The 19,614-nt window shown below is 41.4% G+C and overlaps 1 protein-coding gene across 9 annotated transcripts in view; it reads left to right on the top strand.

Annotated features, from left to right (window-relative positions):
- The window catches only part of ppfia1 (PTPRF interacting protein alpha 1), a 76,555-nt gene that overhangs the window by 24,500 nt on the left and 32,441 nt on the right, over window positions 1-19,614 (top strand). For all 9 annotated transcript variants that reach the window (XM_078162088.1, XM_078162086.1, XM_078162091.1 and 6 more), the window contains exons 3-9: window positions 6,897-6,998; window positions 7,854-8,018; window positions 8,205-8,279; window positions 11,310-11,411; window positions 14,097-14,330; window positions 16,001-16,147; window positions 16,831-16,965. In XM_078162088.1, the coding sequence (XP_078018214.1) occupies window positions 6,897-6,998; window positions 7,854-8,018; window positions 8,205-8,279; window positions 11,310-11,411; window positions 14,097-14,330; window positions 16,001-16,147; window positions 16,831-16,965 (960 nt within the window). The remainder of the gene's footprint in view (window positions 1-6,896; window positions 6,999-7,853; window positions 8,019-8,204; window positions 8,280-11,309; window positions 11,412-14,096; window positions 14,331-16,000; window positions 16,148-16,830; window positions 16,966-19,614) is intronic.

Below are 19,614 nucleotides of genomic sequence, written 5' to 3' on the forward strand. Positions count from 1 at the left end.
TGACAACTTCTTCGCCAACAACCGTTGTTTCTTAAGAGGTAATGTCGGATCCTGGTCGTCTTCAGGTGGACGTTTTGTTCCGCCACAGCTGCCACTGAACCTACTGTAATTTCTGTTGGAAATGTGAAAGTGAAAGGACTTCAAATTTTGTATGGTCAGAGGACAATTTTGAGCAGCTTGTCAGCAAACCTTATGTAGAAACATTTTTTTATCATAATAGGACTTCTTTGGTGGCTTCTTTTTGTTTTATTTGAATGTTACTGACTAAATATTTTTTAACTAACCTTTCGCGATTGAGTTTGACATCCAGGATAAATCCTTCAAACACATATTGTAGACCCCTCTTCTCTGTCTGTTTCTCTCTGAAATTGCTTTTTGTGTTTCCAAAAATTTGATAATATTTCTTGAGGGAGTACAGTTAGTTAGAGTGTGTGCTCCATGCTTGCTCAGACAGCTTGATGGACCATCAGAAAGGGGCAAGGCTCAGCAAAGGATCAATCATTGACTATTCATAATAAAAACAGCTTTCAGTGCCATTTGTGTGTATGAATTAAACTAAATATGAAACTGGAAGTTTTTGTGGGGGAAAAAAAACATGATTTTTTTTTATAGAAGCGTTCACAAAAAAAGATGAAGCACTAAAATCCCATATGAAGAGGTTTGCTCTGTGTGTCCTATGTAGTGATACATTTTGATTAAATATTAAGTCACCTGTTTCGTTAGCCTGGTTCCAGACCATAGACCCCGCCCAGTCAACTGAGTAGGCTTGCATCTCTGGTCTGGCATACTGCAATGAATTTGCGATTTATCTCATCCAAATGATGGACGGACCAATGAACGCCGGGTGTAGGGGCGGGTCTAGCGTTTAGCCAATCAGCGCCACGCTAATGTCAAGCTGTGCGCCGGTGGGTAACTGGTGAGGATAGCAACAATGGCGACTGCTACAGATCCTACAGACCCCATTAACGATGCTATCGAGGTATTTCGCCACTACTCGTGTTAATGGAGGACCAAATTAAGGAAACTGCTAAACTGGAATTAACGGCGATGCAGCTGGGCGTGCACGACGACGGAGACATTTTAAAAGGGCAATGCTCGCTTGTTTTCGGCACCCCCGAGGCATGGATACTAATGACGTCAGATTCTGGGTGAGTCGTTGATCTCTACTGATTGGTTAGGGAAAAATCAAATTCCCCCCCATTTGTAAATCGCCTTCAATGGAGGCGATGTCAGACTGAAGGCTCTGGGAGCTTCAGTCTGACACTCAGGCTACTGTTTCGTAGTATTTAAACAGCAATTCATGGATGATCCTTAAGTGAGCCCCCAGCAGTTAAATTTGAGGGCTGGAATGTGAGCTAACCATTCTCCTCCTGCCACCATCGGATGAAACTATGTAAGAAAGGGCCGCTGGGTCTGGGGTGAATGTTGGTTAAATATCCAACTTAATACTAACTTCACTGAGGTGCAGCGGGCGTGGCTGACCTGACTGCAGTGCTTACACAACGCTGCTGTTGGCGCTGTGATGCTTTCTCATCTGTCCATGCATTGCCAGTGTCCATGCATTGCCAATGCTGCAACGTTATCGATTAGTTGTTTTTCACTAAGTGAGAAAATGGACATGGAGTTGCAAGCGTGTGAAAAGTCAGTTGGTCAGTGCATGAGAGTTGGCATCAATACCCAGTTACATGCATCAGTACATTTAGAGCTGACAATAACATGCATATCTGTGGATTGCATTGTGACTACATGACCAAAATATATGTATAATTTTAGCAGACACTTGAAAAAATGACATAAAATATGAAACAACAACAACATTTTTCTATATATAAATGAGCTGCCCATGTCCCTATGTGATGTATGCAAGCTACATTCACAAGAGGAAAAATTTAATTGCTGTGTTAAAACATTACTTATTTATGCCATTTCAGCACTGACATTTTCCTTCACTCGCTCCTGATCAGGCATCATAAATATATTGTGATAAAGAAATTGTCTTAGTGTCACAGAGGTGCTGGGATATTCTTCTTTGGGAAACTGAATGCCGAAAATGACCGTAGAGTTATCCCTGAAAAGCTTTTGTGTGTTCGTCTGTGTTTTGGTACACTGTTCCTTTAATAGGTTGGCACACATATTCGTGTACCCCCCCTTAATCCCCTCCCCTGTTCTGAGGCTTATAGAGCAGCTCAGTCCACTTCTAACCAGCATCTACACTCACTGAGCCATACACCAGTTTACCCCGCTGCAGGGAGAAACGGGATCAGGCTTTAATGCCCGTGGCTGCATTCGCATGTATGCAAGCTTACTATATTTGATCTGAATATTGAATTTTTTTGTATAGATTTTGGGAAATTAACACTCAAATTTGAAGCTTGATGTCCACACCCTTCTCAACTATGGAAAATGTGGCCAAAATGAATGGCGACAATAATATAATGATAGAAATATTATTGGTATTGGGCCATTGTGTTGAATTGCTCCATACTGGTCTACACATTAATATGTTCACCTTGTGTGTGTATTAGGAATGGGCATGAGTAATTGATTCCTCGATCACCCTCCAGTTGTGAGAACTTGGGGTCAATTTCTCTGCATAATTATGCTGGGTTTACTAGCCAGGCTGTGAGCATCTTTTGGGTGCTTCAGCATGACTTGATTTCCTACACTGAAATCATTAAACTGCATTTCCAAAATACAAGTCTACATGCAAGTACCAAACTCTCCCATTTGTTCTTAACATAATATGATATTTTGTATAAATTATGAATTAAAGAATATTAGGAGGAAAGAATAGGGTCATACATGGTGTTGAGAGGCATAGAGAAATCTTAAGGTTGCTGTACAAATCAACCTCAGTGTCTGCTCTGGAATGTAGGAAGTAACGCACTCTGTAATTACCCATGGGCCTGCCCCTCATCATCTCTCATTGGCTAGCAGACCTTGGACATAGCCAATAGAAAAATCCCACTTACTCCTTCAGTGAGGCAGAATCTGTGCCAGTTGCTGGAAAAACTCTGAGGCTGGAGTGAAGGGAAGAGAGAATAGTTGCGGTAGTGACTGAAAAGAACGATCAGTCCCCCCCCCCCCCCCCCCCCCCTCGGCCCCCGCACACATACACACATCTTCCACCCTCGGAGACGTAGCAAGAAGGCCTCGCTACTCAGGGTGCCTGTGCTAGTTTTGCAGGGCAAAAAATCAGGATGGCACATTCTTTAGGTCCAACCATGCATGTAATCCCTAAAAGGAAATGTGTGTGTGTAAGTGCACAACTGCATTTGGTTGAAGAGAACCTGAGAGATGTGAGGTTAGGTATATTACAACAAGCCTGCTCTGACAATGGCAGTATATTGTATTCTAATATTTCTCGTGTAGTTTTAGGTGTTTGACAGAAATGTCTCTGATGATATTTCACCATCCTTCTTTTCTCTTTTTCCATTTTGGCATCAAACCATGTTGCTATATGTTTCATATGCTCTGATTTATGGACCAGACACCCCAAACCGACATCCAAAAATTAACAGCAATGAAAGCCAACTGCTCTTAGTTTTAATTATGAAGATCTATTGCTAGCTCGTCACAATCTCGTTTTCGTCGTGGAAAAAAAGGTCATTGACAAAAAAAATTGTTCTGTTTTTCCTCAACAAAATTAACACTGATGAACACACCGCAAAGACCACAGACAATGGCCAACCAGAATTAACAGATTAACAAAACAATCCAACGTTGAAAGAACAAAGTATATTTCAGTGTTTCCCACGGGATTTTTGGAGACTATGAGGAGGGTGGGTGTCTTAACCCTCTAGGGAGGTTTGGGGGCATGCTCCCCCAGGAGAAAATTTTGTATGTATTTGATTTAAAGGCATTAGTGGTTTAACATTTCAGTAATCAAAAGAAAAATGACTCACATACTGATCTGCCTCTGGAGGGCTATTTTATTATTTTAAATCATGTGCAGACAAAATATCCTTTTAAAACTCTCTCTCTCTCTCTCTCACACTCACAAACACAGTTACAGATACGCAAAACAATATAAAATACGCAATACGAAAAGAAAACAAAAGGTAAGACTCAAATTAATTACACACAAACAGACACAAATTACTGCTTTCCTCCTTCCCTCCCTCCCTCACAATTTGCAAGTACGGCACCCTGTATTAGAGCATTTATTTTTATGCAGCTTCGAAACCAACCAACCCACTGGATCCGTCGCGTGCGCGATCCGGCCGAGGTGCGGGTGCCGGTGTCAGTCAGAGTGATTTCATTAACCAAAAGGCTCCATCATCACCAATGCAGATTCAACATGCTGAATTGGCCCAAAAAATAAAAAGCTGTTGGGCAGACGGGGCAACAGGCCGTCAAAGAGGCAGTCAGTAGGGTTACAGACATTGATTGATGGCCGACTGTTAGCTTGGTGTGTCAGGGCTTTTAAGTAATTGTGGTCTGCAGCGCTCCACAGTGCGAGCGTTTCACTTGCATTTGCGACTAAAAATAGGCATGTGCGAACTGTAAAAAATATTTAGGGGCACCTGTGCGCATAAAAAAATCAGCCGAAGCAGCCTATATTTTTGTCAATAAAAAAATATGATAATCTAACCGCAAATGTTGGAGGAACTCCAGCTGCCTTCCCTCTTCCCCGTGTGACACGGTTATGGGCAGTTTTCCAAGCCAATGTCGGCACAATGAATATAAGTCCCACTGTCAGCAGCGTGGAAATAAGTCAAAGTGTGGCGGAGAGGGGGGACCGGGAAAAGCGGTGGACCTCCGGGGAAGCCTGCTCTGTTCTCCCCGCAGTTATGGACCGTTCGCCACGGTACCGCTGCTGGGCAGGGTGGAAATAAGTCATGCAGAGTTTCAGAGGACCTGGAGAATGTTTTACGATAGTAATAACATTATATAAAATAATCATATTGCAAAGATAATATATATAAGATAATAACATTAAAGACAAAATTAAATTGCAATACTTTTTCAAAACTTGATGATTTTACCTTTCTGTACATTTTGTATACAAATTCATTAAATAATTTTGCTTGTAAATGTCTATTTGCATCACGTTTATTACGGAAAACACATTATTTGATCAATTTACATTGTGCCCCTAAAGTTCTTTTTCAACTTAGGAGCACATGTGCTCCTTGGGGGAAAAGTTAGCATAAAGCCCTGGTCTGCATTATTAACTCTTAGAAAGGGAGAGAGAATTATTGAATATCACTGCTCATAGTAAAGTGCAAAGGATTTAAGGTACTTTCAGACAGCAAACATTTGTCATTTTGCTTCTGTTGTTTCCAATGTGAACATATTATTTTGTCAGCGTGGTGGATGATAAGGCCATTAGAAAGAGGAATGTGCATGGTCATTTGCTGCAGCTTGCTGTGTGATCATGGAATCCTGCAGAAACCACATAGAGGAAAGTGATGCAGGACATAATTTAATAGTATCTTTACACCAGCAGTGAACAAATATGTCACTGAAGAAATACTTGGCAGCAGCATCCACTCCACAGTCTTCAGAAGCCCATTTTAAATTTGCAGGAAAGTCCAATCAGTCTTTTTTCAGCATTGGCAGTATAAAAGCAAAATCGGGGAGTGCAGCAAAATGCCGCCTACCTACTTTTGTTTATATAGAATGTGCCTTTTTCGGGGCAATGGGGGGCGTGAGCAAGTAACAAAACGTGTAGCTCAGCGTGTGACGTAAACGGTGACGTGGGAGGGAAGCTGCGGCTGGTCAGTCCTTCAGCGATTCTCTCATAAGTTGGCCCGTCCTTCACCGTCCCCGTCACTTGACGATTAATGGCCTCTTCATTGGCGAGGACAAGGAGGGCGCACAATTCTTTGTCTCCCCAGTTGCTCATCTTTACAGTGTCTTGCATTTCCCTCTTGCTACTAGTACTAGCTGCTCACTAATTCCTGCTATCAGCTGTTTCCTCTTTATCCACCGCCAGTGGGTCGCACGTGCGGCATCATCAACAGCTCCTCCCACAAGTCATCAAAAGTTCCTCCCATTGCGGAAGGCCGCCTCGTTCTGTTTAAACCAAAAAGGTTCCGCCAATATGACTACCCTACGAGGCGGAAAATTGGGCACCTCGGATCAGCTCGCCAATCCGGCTCTGTGTGTCTAAACACTCGCAGCCGGCAAAACGGCCCAACATTCACTGAAAATCTGGCAGTGGAAAAGGGGCTAGAGTCTGGACCAGTAAACAATGTTAATAAAATTATTGTGGCTAACTTGATAGTTTGATACTTAATATTAACGTATTTATCATGTCATATTGCTAAAATTGTCCTCTATTTTTTGAACCAACTTACTCTATTTTGGGATGAGATTACAATAGGTGTGTAGTGTGTGGTACGGGTTGTTAACAGGATCAGATGAAGCTGCAGGTCATGGTGACGGAGTTGTTTCATGCTGCTGGCCATTCGTAAAACACAACAACTTAAATCCTCTTTTAAAATACAGGTGATACTCTGAGATGACCAGCATGGTTGGAAATGGGCACCAGCCACCAGCTAAATGCTGGTAAAATATGACAGTGGCTCAGAGATTTGCTTTACTCACCAGCCAAAAAAAATGCTATCTCTTGAGTGGCTGGTAAATCTTGGATTCCACCAGCCACAGTGGCAGGTGGACAAAAAAAGGCCATTTCCAACCCTGATGACCAGTAAGATGTAATGGAGTATCAGCAGTCTAAGAACTTGCATCTTCCTCCAGGAGCAGACTTTAGTTTGCTGCACTGGATTTAGAATTTATTTTACACTCTTATCAAAGTTTTAAACCTTAAATATGCTAGCTCCCTGCCTCCAACAGTTTGTCTTTCTTAAGCATACTGCCTTAAGAAAAAAACACTGAACTTAAAAAGTAGTAGTTACATGTTCTGTATTTGTACATTTCTATTCTAGGAGTTTGCTGCACTAACAAAGGAGGTGAACGTGTGCCGGGAGCAGCTTCTGGAGAAGGAGGAGGAGATTGCAGAGCTAAAGGCGGAGAGAAACAACACACGGGTCAGTCTAATGTGCTGGTACACATGAAAACACATGCTCTGTTCTCAGTCTTTAAGGACAAACTGTCTCTCAAGTATTATGCATTCAAACAGGAAGCGACCTCCACTATCCACTATTAATGAGGAAGGTTTGGTTGGCCTGCGTACTCAAGTCAAATCCCTGCCAAATTACTGTGTGGTTCTTTTTTTGAGTATAAATGGTTGTCATAACACTGGTTGACATCAGTTTCTATCCTATAATGCAAACCCTTGTCACTGGTTGTGGGCGTGGCAAATTACTCAGTCATCAAAATATTTCAACCACTAACAATAAATGTCATCACAGTAAGCCATTTGTGCAGAGAAGGAGCAGGACCATACCTCCGTGAGTGTGTAATTAGTCAGTACTGTCTCTGACTGGGACCTGTTTCCTTTTGCTTACTCTTCACATAGAAGGGTTGTTTTTTTAAAATCCTGAAACATGTACAAAGTAAACCACATGGGGCAGTGAAATGCTTCAGTCTGTCATCCAACATCAGTAATTTGAAAATATTATTCAAAGTTGTACTTGCAAACATGGATACAGCACAGAGGTAGACAGAGGAAAAGGTGGGGAAAAACCTAAATTAGAAAATGGCAAATTAGTGGTTGTTTGGCTGTTAGCTTACCTTAGCATTCATGCATTAGTCATGCAAAAACAACAGATTAAAGAACAATGCAACAGCACAGATTTACAATGCAACAATACAGTTTCATCAAAACTGAGAGAAAAAAAATGTATGGTAATACATTGTGTACAAATGTGACTACAATTGTGCAATGAGTTATAGCCTGATGGGGTTCTAACCTGTTAAAACTGTCTTTTGTGTGTCTCTAGCTTCTTTTGGAGCACTTGGAGTGCTTGGTGTCTCGCCATGAGCGTAGTCTGAGGATGACGGTGGTGAAGAGGCAGGCACAGTCTCCAGCAGGAGTCTCGAGTGAGGTGGAGGTCCTCAAAGCCCTTAAGTCACTTTTCGAACACCACAAAGCCCTCGATGAGAAGGTGATTGTGTGTCTGTTTTAAAGTATTTGAAACAAGAAAGTGTGGTAGGTAATGTGTATATACACTATGTGTACATGTGAATGTGGTTGTTCTATATATTTGACATTGCAAAGCAAAGAAATGGGATCAACATAAAGTATGTGAAAATGTACAGGTTTGTTTACAATTGTTTCACATGTTTTGTAGGTAAGAGAGCGACTACGTGTTGCCTTGGAAAGATGCAGCGCATTGGAGGAACAGCTCACCCTCTCGCACAAAGAAGTAAGTAACCATAACTTATAATGAAAAGTACTGCCTGATGAGAAATTCACTTCACTCCAAACTAGGCATGTCAGTTTTTGTTAATTGTGCTTTCAATAACCCAACACCCATTCACTGGTAATTAATTACTTAATTAATCAGTTACTAGCTGGTTAAATTTTAACAAAAAAAAAAAAAAAAAAGCAAAATGATATGAAATGTAAGAGGCCTTTCCTTTTAGTCCAGTGCTGGTGGTGAAAGAGGTGAGAGAGGTGGTGAAATTTGAATGTTTTGTGATGTAAACGTCTTTTTATTTTATTTTCCATTGGCTTTGCTGACAGCCAGCTAGCTAACCCACTTAACCTGCTGAAATATTGTGCCCACTGCCCACCCTCTGGTTCCCACTGGTTAGCTGGCATTAGCCTTAGCCACTCCACACTGCGCACCAGTGGTGTTGTGTGGAAACTAGCTTGCAGCGCCACTCATTTGCAGTTACTGCTGGTAACGGTGGCATTACTAGCGGTAATTGCTGCTAGCTAGCGCCCACTCAATCCAGCCAGAGAGCAGGGCAGAGCAGCTAAAGCGAAGTACCTCTCACTGCAGTGTGCTGTTTGGGGTGACACTCAATGTGGGCGGAGTCAAATGTTTAACTCTGCCTATGTTGAGCACTGCCCCTCCCGTTTGACTAACAATACTGCCTGAAGTACTGAATAACGAACAATGCAGCCACGAAAACATATTACACCAATATCTCTGTAATATAATCCTAATCTGTAATTATATTATTGCCTGCATATAAACAAATAAGGATACAACTGCATATTGACCTCTTGGATGTCTTGGAGAGGAGCAGAGCACAGCCTGGGTCAGTGTGGCTTATGTGAAGGTTACTTAGAGGCTGTGGGATAGAGCCAGGCAGCTGAGAGTCAAGCCAGGGCCCAAGGAGCATGCTGGAGTTTTTTCTGGACTAGAGAAGCAGTCATAGTTGGTGAGAGGAGAGCTAAGGCCTGCAGAGCATGTGGGAGGCTCCATATAGCGGTGTGGGACACTGGAGGACAGCAACGAAAACTCCTGCCCGCCGTCTGGTTCTCCAACATGCTCTGCAGGCCCTGGCTCTCCTCTTGCATTCAGCAAGCCCCTCTGACCCAAGTAGTGCTCTGCTCCTCTGCCAGAGAACCAGAGGGAGGCTGGGAGGCTGGGAGGGGAGCGGGTTTTGCGCCCGCGGCCGTCTGTTGGGTTTTCTCCAGTGTCCACATACCCCTGAATGTGAAGCTGTAAACTTTTTTAAATTCAGGGATTTCGTAGGGCGGAATTTGGCAAAAAAAGCAGCAGTAACATGGAAATAATTTAAATTCAGTGCCTCACACTGGCATTTTTCATGCTAATGTAGCTGTAAAATTTTACAGTGACACAGCGTACTGCACCTCATGCTACCTCCACCTCACTCTCAGCAGTCAGCAGTAGCAACTCAAATTTAGCCAGTGCATACCCACGTCTCCTTGCCAGATCTCTAAACCTCTGTTGTTGCCATGACCCACAGTGCTGGGTTAGCAGGTTAGCACTGGCTAAATTCAAGATGCTACAGCATGTCCGTCTCCGCCTCTCCACAGGTGCCGTCTACTCTACTCACGGTAAAAGTATTCTCATAGGCTAGGGGAGGCGGAGATGAACTGATAATATACTACACTTATGTGGTGGGGAAAGTTTTTGGAATAACAGTACAAACTGAAGTAATCAAGTCAAATCCCCACCATGCCTTAATTGTTTTATTCTCAGCTTTGTTCCTGCTGAGTGAAACATTTAACTTCAGACTGAACATTGCTAGTTCAGTTATGGATAACATACAGTAAGCAGATGGTTAGCACAACTGTCTGTCACTTCTGACTGTTAAATTGTGTTGAACTGCAGAAATTCCATTACTTGAGCTCTATTTGTGCCTTATTGGGTGCCTTGTCTGCACAGTATGACCTAGTTCTCTCCATCCTTTAATTTTTTTGGATTGGGTTCTTGGTAGATCTTCATATTTGAAACAGCAAGTCATATATCGAAAATGCACAGATTTGAAGAGGTTTATTTAGGTTATTCTTTCTGACTGCACTCATGATGTAGGAATGACTGATGTGCTCCTTTGGTTTTTCTGTGCAGATACAATCTGAATGGTGAGATGGTTAACAGGCAGCCTTGACAGATCAAAGTGTATTTTTGTCTCTAGAGTGAGACAATTTACACACCAGGAGATGCCTGCAAAAAACATTTGCCGACTTTTGAAAAACACAACATATCAGCTTACACAACATGTCAACATTTCTCTTGATGGCACTGCTTGTTAGTTTTTTACATTTGACCTCCTTAATTACATCTCTCCTATATTGAATTTCTATTTACATATTGAGTATTCATGCTGTGTCTAAGAGAGATTCACAGCTCTTACGTACACACATGTGAACATGAATGCAAAGAGGTCTTTAGTCCACTGTGTATAGAATGAGATTAAGATTGACAAAAGGCCCAGAGGGTCTTGGATAAGTGTCCTAGATTTCCTCACTGCTTCATGCTACAGTCATCTTTTGTTCCCGGGAATCAGCCCGGGACCACACACACACACACACACACACACGAAATTAAATACTTGCCCCTCTGCTTTTATTAGTAACCTTACTTCCTAAGGCAAGACAGCTTTTCCTACTGTTTGGCCTTTTGGCATAGAGTATAACGGTCTCTGCAGCATATTCATGGGAGTTTGCAACCACAATAGTTGTGGTTCGAAGTCAAGGCTCTGGGCACGCAGTGTTTTGTAGCTGCTAGCTACACTTCCAAGTGTCTCTGTTCCACGCGCGCGCGCACACACACACACACACACACACACACACACACACACACACACACACACAATACTTTAAATAAATGGAAAAAGATAACATCACAAATGATTAAAAGAAGCAAACTCCTGTAGTGCTCTTTGTTAAGTGGGTAACCAGATAATTGTTAAGCTACTTATCACCAGCAAATGAATGACTTGAAAAGGTGTTGACAAACTGGTGTTTTCTCTAGTTGGCTTACCTCAGGGAGCAGAGCAGCCAGAAAAGAGGGCTGGCAGATGGAACCAGCGAGGTCAACCACAACTCTGAAAACACACCAAGCACTAATGGCAAGGTAAGGTTACCCAGCTGCGTGTGTTAAAGCCCCACGGGAGACAAGGCCACAGTTGCTTGTGTATATACACATATATATATATATATATATATATACACAGTATAATTTATTGTTATGTTGTATTATGGTGTTCCATAAATGCAGTAGTGTGAACATGTAGGAGTAAAGTATTTAAGCATGTCTTTTTAATGTCAGATTAGATCTCTTAACATATTTTGTCATAAATATCTACAGTTACCTTTTTTGCAAGAACTTAAAAAACACACACCTTAGAAAACTCAAATACAATTTGTTAAAAAACATTAACAATAGGCCTGAGATCTACAGGTTGAAAATGCCTAAATAAGTGCATTAGTGATCCCTCTGATTTCCTTCCTTTCTTCCATTTATCAAGAAAAATAAAGGTCCTCCTGGCTTGCAGCCATTATTTATGCTGTACTGTGTCACCTTCACACATGCACAGACAAATCTTAAATTATACTAAACAAGATGGGCAGGCAGGAAACAGACCAGGTTACTGCTGACAGCTTGTTCTGCAGTATGGCTCTGCTTAAATAATAGCACTTTGACATAATTTAATCAGTGCTTGAGGATCAGCAGCTGTAGAGTGAGTGTGAGTGATTCAGATTCATCTCATGTCTAATGATAATGATTTGCATTATAGGCTTGACTGAATTTTTAATATGACAACTTAGCTAATAGGTAAACTATAATATATCTAGGCATTTTGTGTTTCAAACACAGAGTCAGAGCATTCCATGTAATGTTAGGTATATCTACTAGAGTGCACACTTAAAGCTACAGTTAGTCTCTTTTAGGAAAATAACTTTTTTCATATTTGCTGAAACTCACTTAAAGGCTCTCTAAGTCTTCCTAAGCTTGAAAAGTTTTTTTCACATACAGCAAACATTTCCTCACGATTCGCTAGCTACATGTCCTCTGAATATGCTGTGAGAAAGTCTGGTCTCTGTAGGCAACCCAGGCTCCACAAATGGCAAGAGAGCGTTTAATTCTAAAAGAAGTACATGAGACAGAAAAATCATGTCCCTCCTCCTTTGCGTATTGCCTCTAATGTCCTTCAGTAGAATTGGACCTCAGTTCGGTCAGCATCAATCAATCAATCAGAGCTAAGGAGTCTCTAATGCAGCTGGGTGAACTTCAGTCCGACTGCCAAACCAGGCAGTGCTGATCAAATATGAGTCAAGATTATGTTACTGTTTTGTCTTTTCTCACCTCAGATGTTTTCAGAAACTTTTTCATATAATGTTTAGCTATAAAATGAGAACATTTGTGACCCAGCCACCATGTTAAATGGGATAACCAAGCATTGCCCACCAGCTGGACCAACTTTCTCATTTTACAGCTAAACAGGACACTAAAATATGTTTCTGAACACATTTTAGGTGAGAAATAGGCAATACAGTGACAGAATCTTGATTCATATTTGTTCAGCGCTGCCTACTTTGACAGTTTGACCACAGTTCATGAGCAGTGAATATCATGATTGACAGCTGCCTGAAAACAACCAATCAGTGATATGGAGTCTCTAACTCCATATCTCTGATTGGTTGTTTTCATTCACATACAGTAAGACCATTAGAAATGCTACAAGGTGATGGAATAGGCAAAGGAACATAATACTTTTCACAAATTATGTCTCATTTAGTGCTGTGTGAATATAACAAACAAACAAAAGCTTTAAACAACACAAAATCAAGTATATCATTTTTGTTTTGTTTATTTGACGATTGATTTTAAAAAGACACTTACATGGTTGTAACACCAATGTATGTGCCCAATTAAAAAAAAAAGCAAGGAATCACAAAAAAGTCTCAGGACTTATTTTCATCAGTCTTTGTTGTATTTAACTAGGTAAGTCTTTCTGAGATCCAGATCTCATTTTCAAGAGAGACCCACTAGAAGTTGTGCATTCAACAGTTACATACTTGCCTGCCTACACAGCTTTCTTCACTGGGGTACGTTAGTTAAACAAGTTTCAGTTTTGCCAAATGTGACTGGGTTTACAGTCTGTTTAATGCTACTAGGAACCTTTTTCTTGTCATGGGCCCTCAAGTATCTGAAAGAGCTTTTACCCACCTGGCTATGATTCTTACCAGCGTCAGATTAGCTGCACTGGACCTGGTATTGTGCCTGTGAGGCCCTCCAACCTGTGAGAAGAGGTTTAATAAGTAATTTGGGGCTACCCTATTTACAGTTTTTCTGAACCTGACAAAGGTCATACTTTATCACTCTGGACTCCACAAGAAGCCAGTTTAGCCTTGTGAACTGGTCCCTCCCTATGTGCTCTTGTGGACCAAGAAATCAATATTTTATTGGTGGGTCTTGATTATTCAGACAAAATCCTCTCAAATCCCCCAAAATTAGTAGCATTGCATTATAGCAGTAGCATTATAGTAGTTGCCCACCAGGGTGGTTTGTTGTCTGTTTAATTAATGTTAAGAGAACTGCTCATATTAGGTTAAGGTCTTTTCACATACTGAAGAAACTTCTGTCAAAGCTTGGGTTTCCGCCTCCAGATTTCTTCATTTTCCATCCAGATGTTTAAGAAAGGTCATTCACTTCAATGGCAGAGTTATACTTTTATTCCTCTGAAGTGAAGGAAGTCTTACTATGTTGTGTGCATCCTGGTGCATTTGCTTAACAGTTAAATTAATTCACTCACAGCGGTCATCGGATGGCTCACTGAGTCAAGAGGAAGATTTGGGGCATGGGTTTGGGAAGGTCAATGAGCTCCAGGATGTGGTAGACCGTCAGACGGCCGATCTGGGCCAGATGAAGGAGCGCATGGCTGCTATGGTTTCACGCATTAACGAGCTGGAGGAGGACCTGGACACAGCCCGAAAGGACCTCATCAAGTCCGAAGACATGAACACACGGCTACAGAGAGACCTGAGAGAGGTAGGGAGGTCTATTTGAAATGCAAAGATTTCTTGGAGTGTGAGCCAGGGAGCTCCTTTTAAATACATTACTATAAATTTATTTAATTAATTAATTTATTTATTTAACATCCTGTGTTTTTAAATGTTCTGAATATGGGAATCAATGGATATTGATTATAGTTTTGCACACTACATACACCATCCAATTAGAAGTATTTTGTAAAATAAATCTGATTTATAAATTTAACCATGAAATCATACTGAAATAATGCAGGATTTTGTGTTTGTGTAATATACAGTATGCTTTGAACATATGATCTGTGCCCTCTTAATATAAAACATAAAATATGTAAAGATAAATAAGCAGAGTGGAGAAGTACAATTACAAACCGGAGCTCATAGTGGCCTTATGTCCCACAAGAGATGAAAAGGTAGTTAACAAAACATAAATGCAGTTACAAATGTAACTGATTAATTCTTTGTATGTATGCATTTCACACATAATGAGGTTTACGGTGTTATGGCTGGGGCTAGAGGTCGACTGATTTATTGGTTTGGCTGATTTATCAGTGCCGATAGGATGTTTTACAAACTATTGTTATTGGTGGAACTTTGCTTCAATAGCAGCCAATGGCTGTGCAGCCTTCACCAATCACGCGGGGACACACATCACCGACTGAAGCTGAAGAGTTGTTACAGCTCCAGAGAAAGCAGGTCCCTTCAGCTGTGTGAGTGTCCCTTTAGCTGTGTTGCATGGATCGAACAGCAGGTCCAGCACTGTTGCACTAGAGCAAAAGTCTGTGAATCTGGGACTGAGTGAATGCTAGCACTTCCTGTTTTAAAAGCACTTGTTTCAAATTAAAAACTCTCAGACTCTCTTTTGGAATCAGTCTTGTTTTCTCTGTTTTATGAATCATGGAGAAAACATTTTGAAAACACAAAATTACTCCAATCTAAAATATCTTGTTACAAATTACATCTGAATTTTTTTCAGCCCAATTACAAAATACTCCAAAGCAATTGAAGCACACATTCCAAATACAAGGATCAAAAATACTGCCCATCTCTGAACACAGTTTTGAATGGAGTCTCCACACATGAGGTCAAGGTGAGGTCATGGTGCACCTTAAAATCTCAGGTTGACATTAAGATAGATTAATGGCTCAACACACAAAAAACACTCCCATCCAGATTTTGTACAGTTTGTTTGATGTTCAGTTCTAGATTTACATATGTGTTTAGGTATTTATTACTTTTGAGTTTTATATTCAGTGATCCAGATTTATTTATTTAATTAGGTATCACTTTGGCTTTCGGACAGTTAATCCTCTCTTGGCTTTTTACCCTTTTTCAAATTATTGTTATTTAACTGTCCTTTTTAAAAAAAACACCATCGAATGCCCCCTCTAGTTGGGTCATTCTTGTTGAGCTGATAACACCACAATAGTACTTATAGTATATACTGTATCAACACGGAAGTACAGTGCTAATAGTACAACCAATATCATATCTTTTAGGTGAAATTCTGTTTTGCCAGACTGTTCCCCTCACTTGTTTAATTTTCCAGCTGTTTTCTCAGACAGTTATTATTGTGAGCCCCCTCCTTCCATCTGAAGATGCAAAAATTGGAGGACGGAAGGTCGGGGTGAACGCCACAAACACTAAAGACGCTTGTTTGTGTATGTATAGTCAATGGCTCAGAAGGAAGACATGGAGGAGAGGATCACTACCCTGGAGAAGCGCTACCTGGCAGCTCAGCGAGAGGCTACCTCCGTCCATGACCTCAACGACAAACTAGAGAATGAAGTGGCCAACAAGGAGTCCCTGTTCAGACAGGTAGGCCTCATGCCCTTGGACTAAAATCTTGAGAAATCACTGTGTGATCACAGATAGAAGTTACTGCAGCCTGCATCAGTTTGTGATTTCCTACCAAAAAATGTACTGTAATTGGTGTGGTCATATCTTAAACTCGGAGCTTGCTGCATCATTTATGATCAGTTATCTCATCGCAGCCCTAACATCTTTCATTCATTCACACATTATACTCTGAGTTAGAGTTGATGAGGCATTTTTTGATTCAAGCAGTTGAGTCTCATAGTTTTGCTCCAGCAGGAATCGCCTGCAGTTCTCCTTGGCACTTTTCAAACCCCTGCTAATGAATTCCTGCTGTATTCACACAGAGACCAGCGCAGCAGGCACTGAATGAGAAGCCTCAAAGACACTGGCTTGTGTCTGTTCATGTACTCACTGAGATTGAGATGTCTCTCTCCTCTTTTCTCATGGGTTTTGTCTGTCTTTGTGTCATTATGAATGCTCTCTTCCTCACTTCCTGCCCACCCCACCCTTACCCATCCCCTCTCCCTTTGTCTCCCTCCCTCTCTGTCTCTGTGACCTACAGTTTTGTCCCTTGCCACTCTCTTCACCTTGTGGAGCTAAAAGCAAACCCTGAGGCCAGGATGTAGCACAGAGTCTTCAACATGCTTGCTAATGACTGTTTGCTTTTGGTTTGTTTGTTGTAGACTGAAGAAAGAAATCGGCAACTCCAAGAGAAGCTGGAGCTGGCTGAGCAGAAGCTGCAGCAGACCATCCGCAAGGCAGAGACTCTGCCTGAGGTGGAGGCAGAGCTAGCTCAGAGGGTAGCTGCCCTCACAAAGGTACCAGCACCTGTCCACTTTCCCATCTACCTCTCAACCCACCTCTTTTTCAAAAGGTTCTTTTTTTCAGATTTATAAAATACTTCGAATGTTTAAACCTTTGATTTAATCTTTCATTGATGGATCTGTTGGGGAGGACATGATGGCAATTGGGGGAAAAAATGAAAAGGAAATATGAATTGACTACTAATTGCATTACTTTAAACAATGATTCCAACCTAAATATTCAGTGGGTATCAGCACACACATTGTACCCAGGGCTGTTAGATTATTTCCTTTACATCGTAACAACCAGGAGCTCCCTGTGGAAGCTGCTGAGGAAGCCATTGTTTATGTTACTCCAAATATCCACAGGGACCTATTTTTAGAGATTTGGCTCATGTCTTTATCCATTTATAGTTTGAGTCTTTGTCTTGGACAACACATGCTGCTGACGAACCTACAAGAGCAATTTAGCACCATATTTGTATAGGAACTGGCTCACAGTACATGTCTGAAATTTAAGTTAACAATCATTCTTATTCTTATCGGAGTGTTTTGTTTTAGAGTTTTATCAGGCAGAAGGGGCCTCTTCGCATCTTTTAAAGTCTCAGGTAAAATGAGTAAGAATGTCTTTAGCTTCTGTACCGTGAGAAATTTCACAGGTAAATGGAATATTTGATCAGTGTACAATTACAAAAGGGATTTTGGACCTCAAAAAGTAGTCGGGTTAGAGTTAGGCAGAGATACAGCGGACTGCTGGCTCAGAGCCAGCCGGTGCCTCCACACCATAGACTGTAAAAGTAATGGACGTAGCTATCGTGTTGTCCCCCATCGGTTTGTGAACTCCTGTTTTAAAGCCCGGAGTTCGGCATTTCGACAGTCACCATTTTCGCAAAGACTCAGATGCCACATAGTAAACTCACCTGTTTGAAAATGTACAGTGGGAACTGTTGGCCACTGTCATCATCATCATCTTATATCTGTTTTTCTTAAACCTTTTTTCTGTAGATAAAGCAAAAGAAAGAAAGTTTTTATTATGTATATATATGTGCATATACATATATATATACAGTACAGGCCAAAAGTTTGGACACACCTTCTCATTCAATGCGTTTTCTTTATTTTCATGACTATTTACATTGTAGATTCTCACTGAAGGCATCAAAACTATGAATGAACACATGTGGAGTTATGTACTTAACAAAAAAAGGTGAAATAAGTGAAAACATGTTTTATATTCTAGTTTCTTCAAAATAGCCACCCTTTGCTCTGATTACTGCTTTGCACACTCTTGGCATTCTCTCCATGAGCTTCAAGAGGTAGTCACCTGAAATGGTTTTCCAACAGTCTTGAAGGAGTTCCCAGAGGTGTTTAGCACTTGTTGGCCCCTTTGCCTTCACTCTGCGGTCCAGCTCACCCCAAACCATCTGGATTGGGTTCAGGTCCGGTGACTGTGGAGGCCAGGTCATCTGCCGCAGCACTCCATCACTCTCCTTCTTGGTCAAATAGCCCTTACACAGCCTGGAGGTGTGTTTGGGGTCATTGTCCTGTTGAAAAATAAATGATCGTCCAACTAAACGCAAACCGGATGGGATGGCATGTCGCTGCAGGATGCTGTGGTAGCCATGCTGGTTCAGTGTGCCTTCAATTTTGAATAAATCCCCAACAGTGTCACCAGCAAAACACCCCCACACCATCACACCTCCTCCTCCATGCTTCACAGTGGGAACCAGGCATGTGGAATCCATCCGTTCACCTTTTCTGCGTCTCACAAAGACACGGCGGTTGGAACCAAAGATCTCAAATTTGGACTCATCAGACCAAAGCACAGATTTCCACTGGTCTAATGTCCATTCCTTGTGTTTCTTGGCCCAAACAAATCTCTTCTGCTTGTTGCCTCTCCTTAGCAGTGGTTTCCTAGCAGCTATTTGACCATGAAGGCCTGATTGGCGCAGTCTCCTCTTAACAGTTGTTCTAGAGATGGGTCTGCTGCTAGAACTCTGTGTGGCATTCATCTGGTCTCTGATCTGAGCTGCTGTTAACTTGCGATTTCTGAGGCTGGTGACTCGGATGAACTTATCCTCAGAAGCAGAGGTGACTCTTGGTCTTCCTTTCCTGGGTCGGTCCTCATGTGTGCCAGTTTCGTTGTAGCGCTTGATGGTTTTTGCGACTCCACTTGGGGACACATTTAAAGTTTTTGCAATTTTCTGGACTGACTGACCTTCATTTCTTAAAGTAATGATGGCCACTCGTTTTTCTTTAGTTAGCTGATTGGTTCTTGCCATAATATGAATTTTAACAGTTGTCCAATAGGGCTGTCGGCTGTGTATTAACCTGACTTCTGCACAACACAACTGATGGTCCCAACCCCATTGATAAAGCAAGAAATTCCACTAATTAACCCTGATAAGGCACACCTGTGAAGTGGAAACCATTTCAGTTGACTACCTCTTGAAGCTCATGGAGAGAATGCCAAGAGTATGCAAAGCAGTAATCAGAGCAAAGGGTGGCTATTTTGAAGAAACTAGAATATAAAACATGTTTTCAGTTATTTCACCTTTTTTTGTTAAGTACATAACTCCACATGTGTTCATTCATAGTTTTGATGCCTTCAGTGAGAATCTACAATGTAAATAGTCATGAAAATAAAGAAAACGCATTGAATGA

This window comes from Epinephelus lanceolatus, chromosome 2 (assembly GCF_041903045.1).
Source record: "Epinephelus lanceolatus isolate andai-2023 chromosome 2, ASM4190304v1, whole genome shotgun sequence".
Lineage (NCBI taxonomy): Eukaryota > Metazoa > Chordata > Actinopteri > Perciformes > Serranidae > Epinephelus > Epinephelus lanceolatus.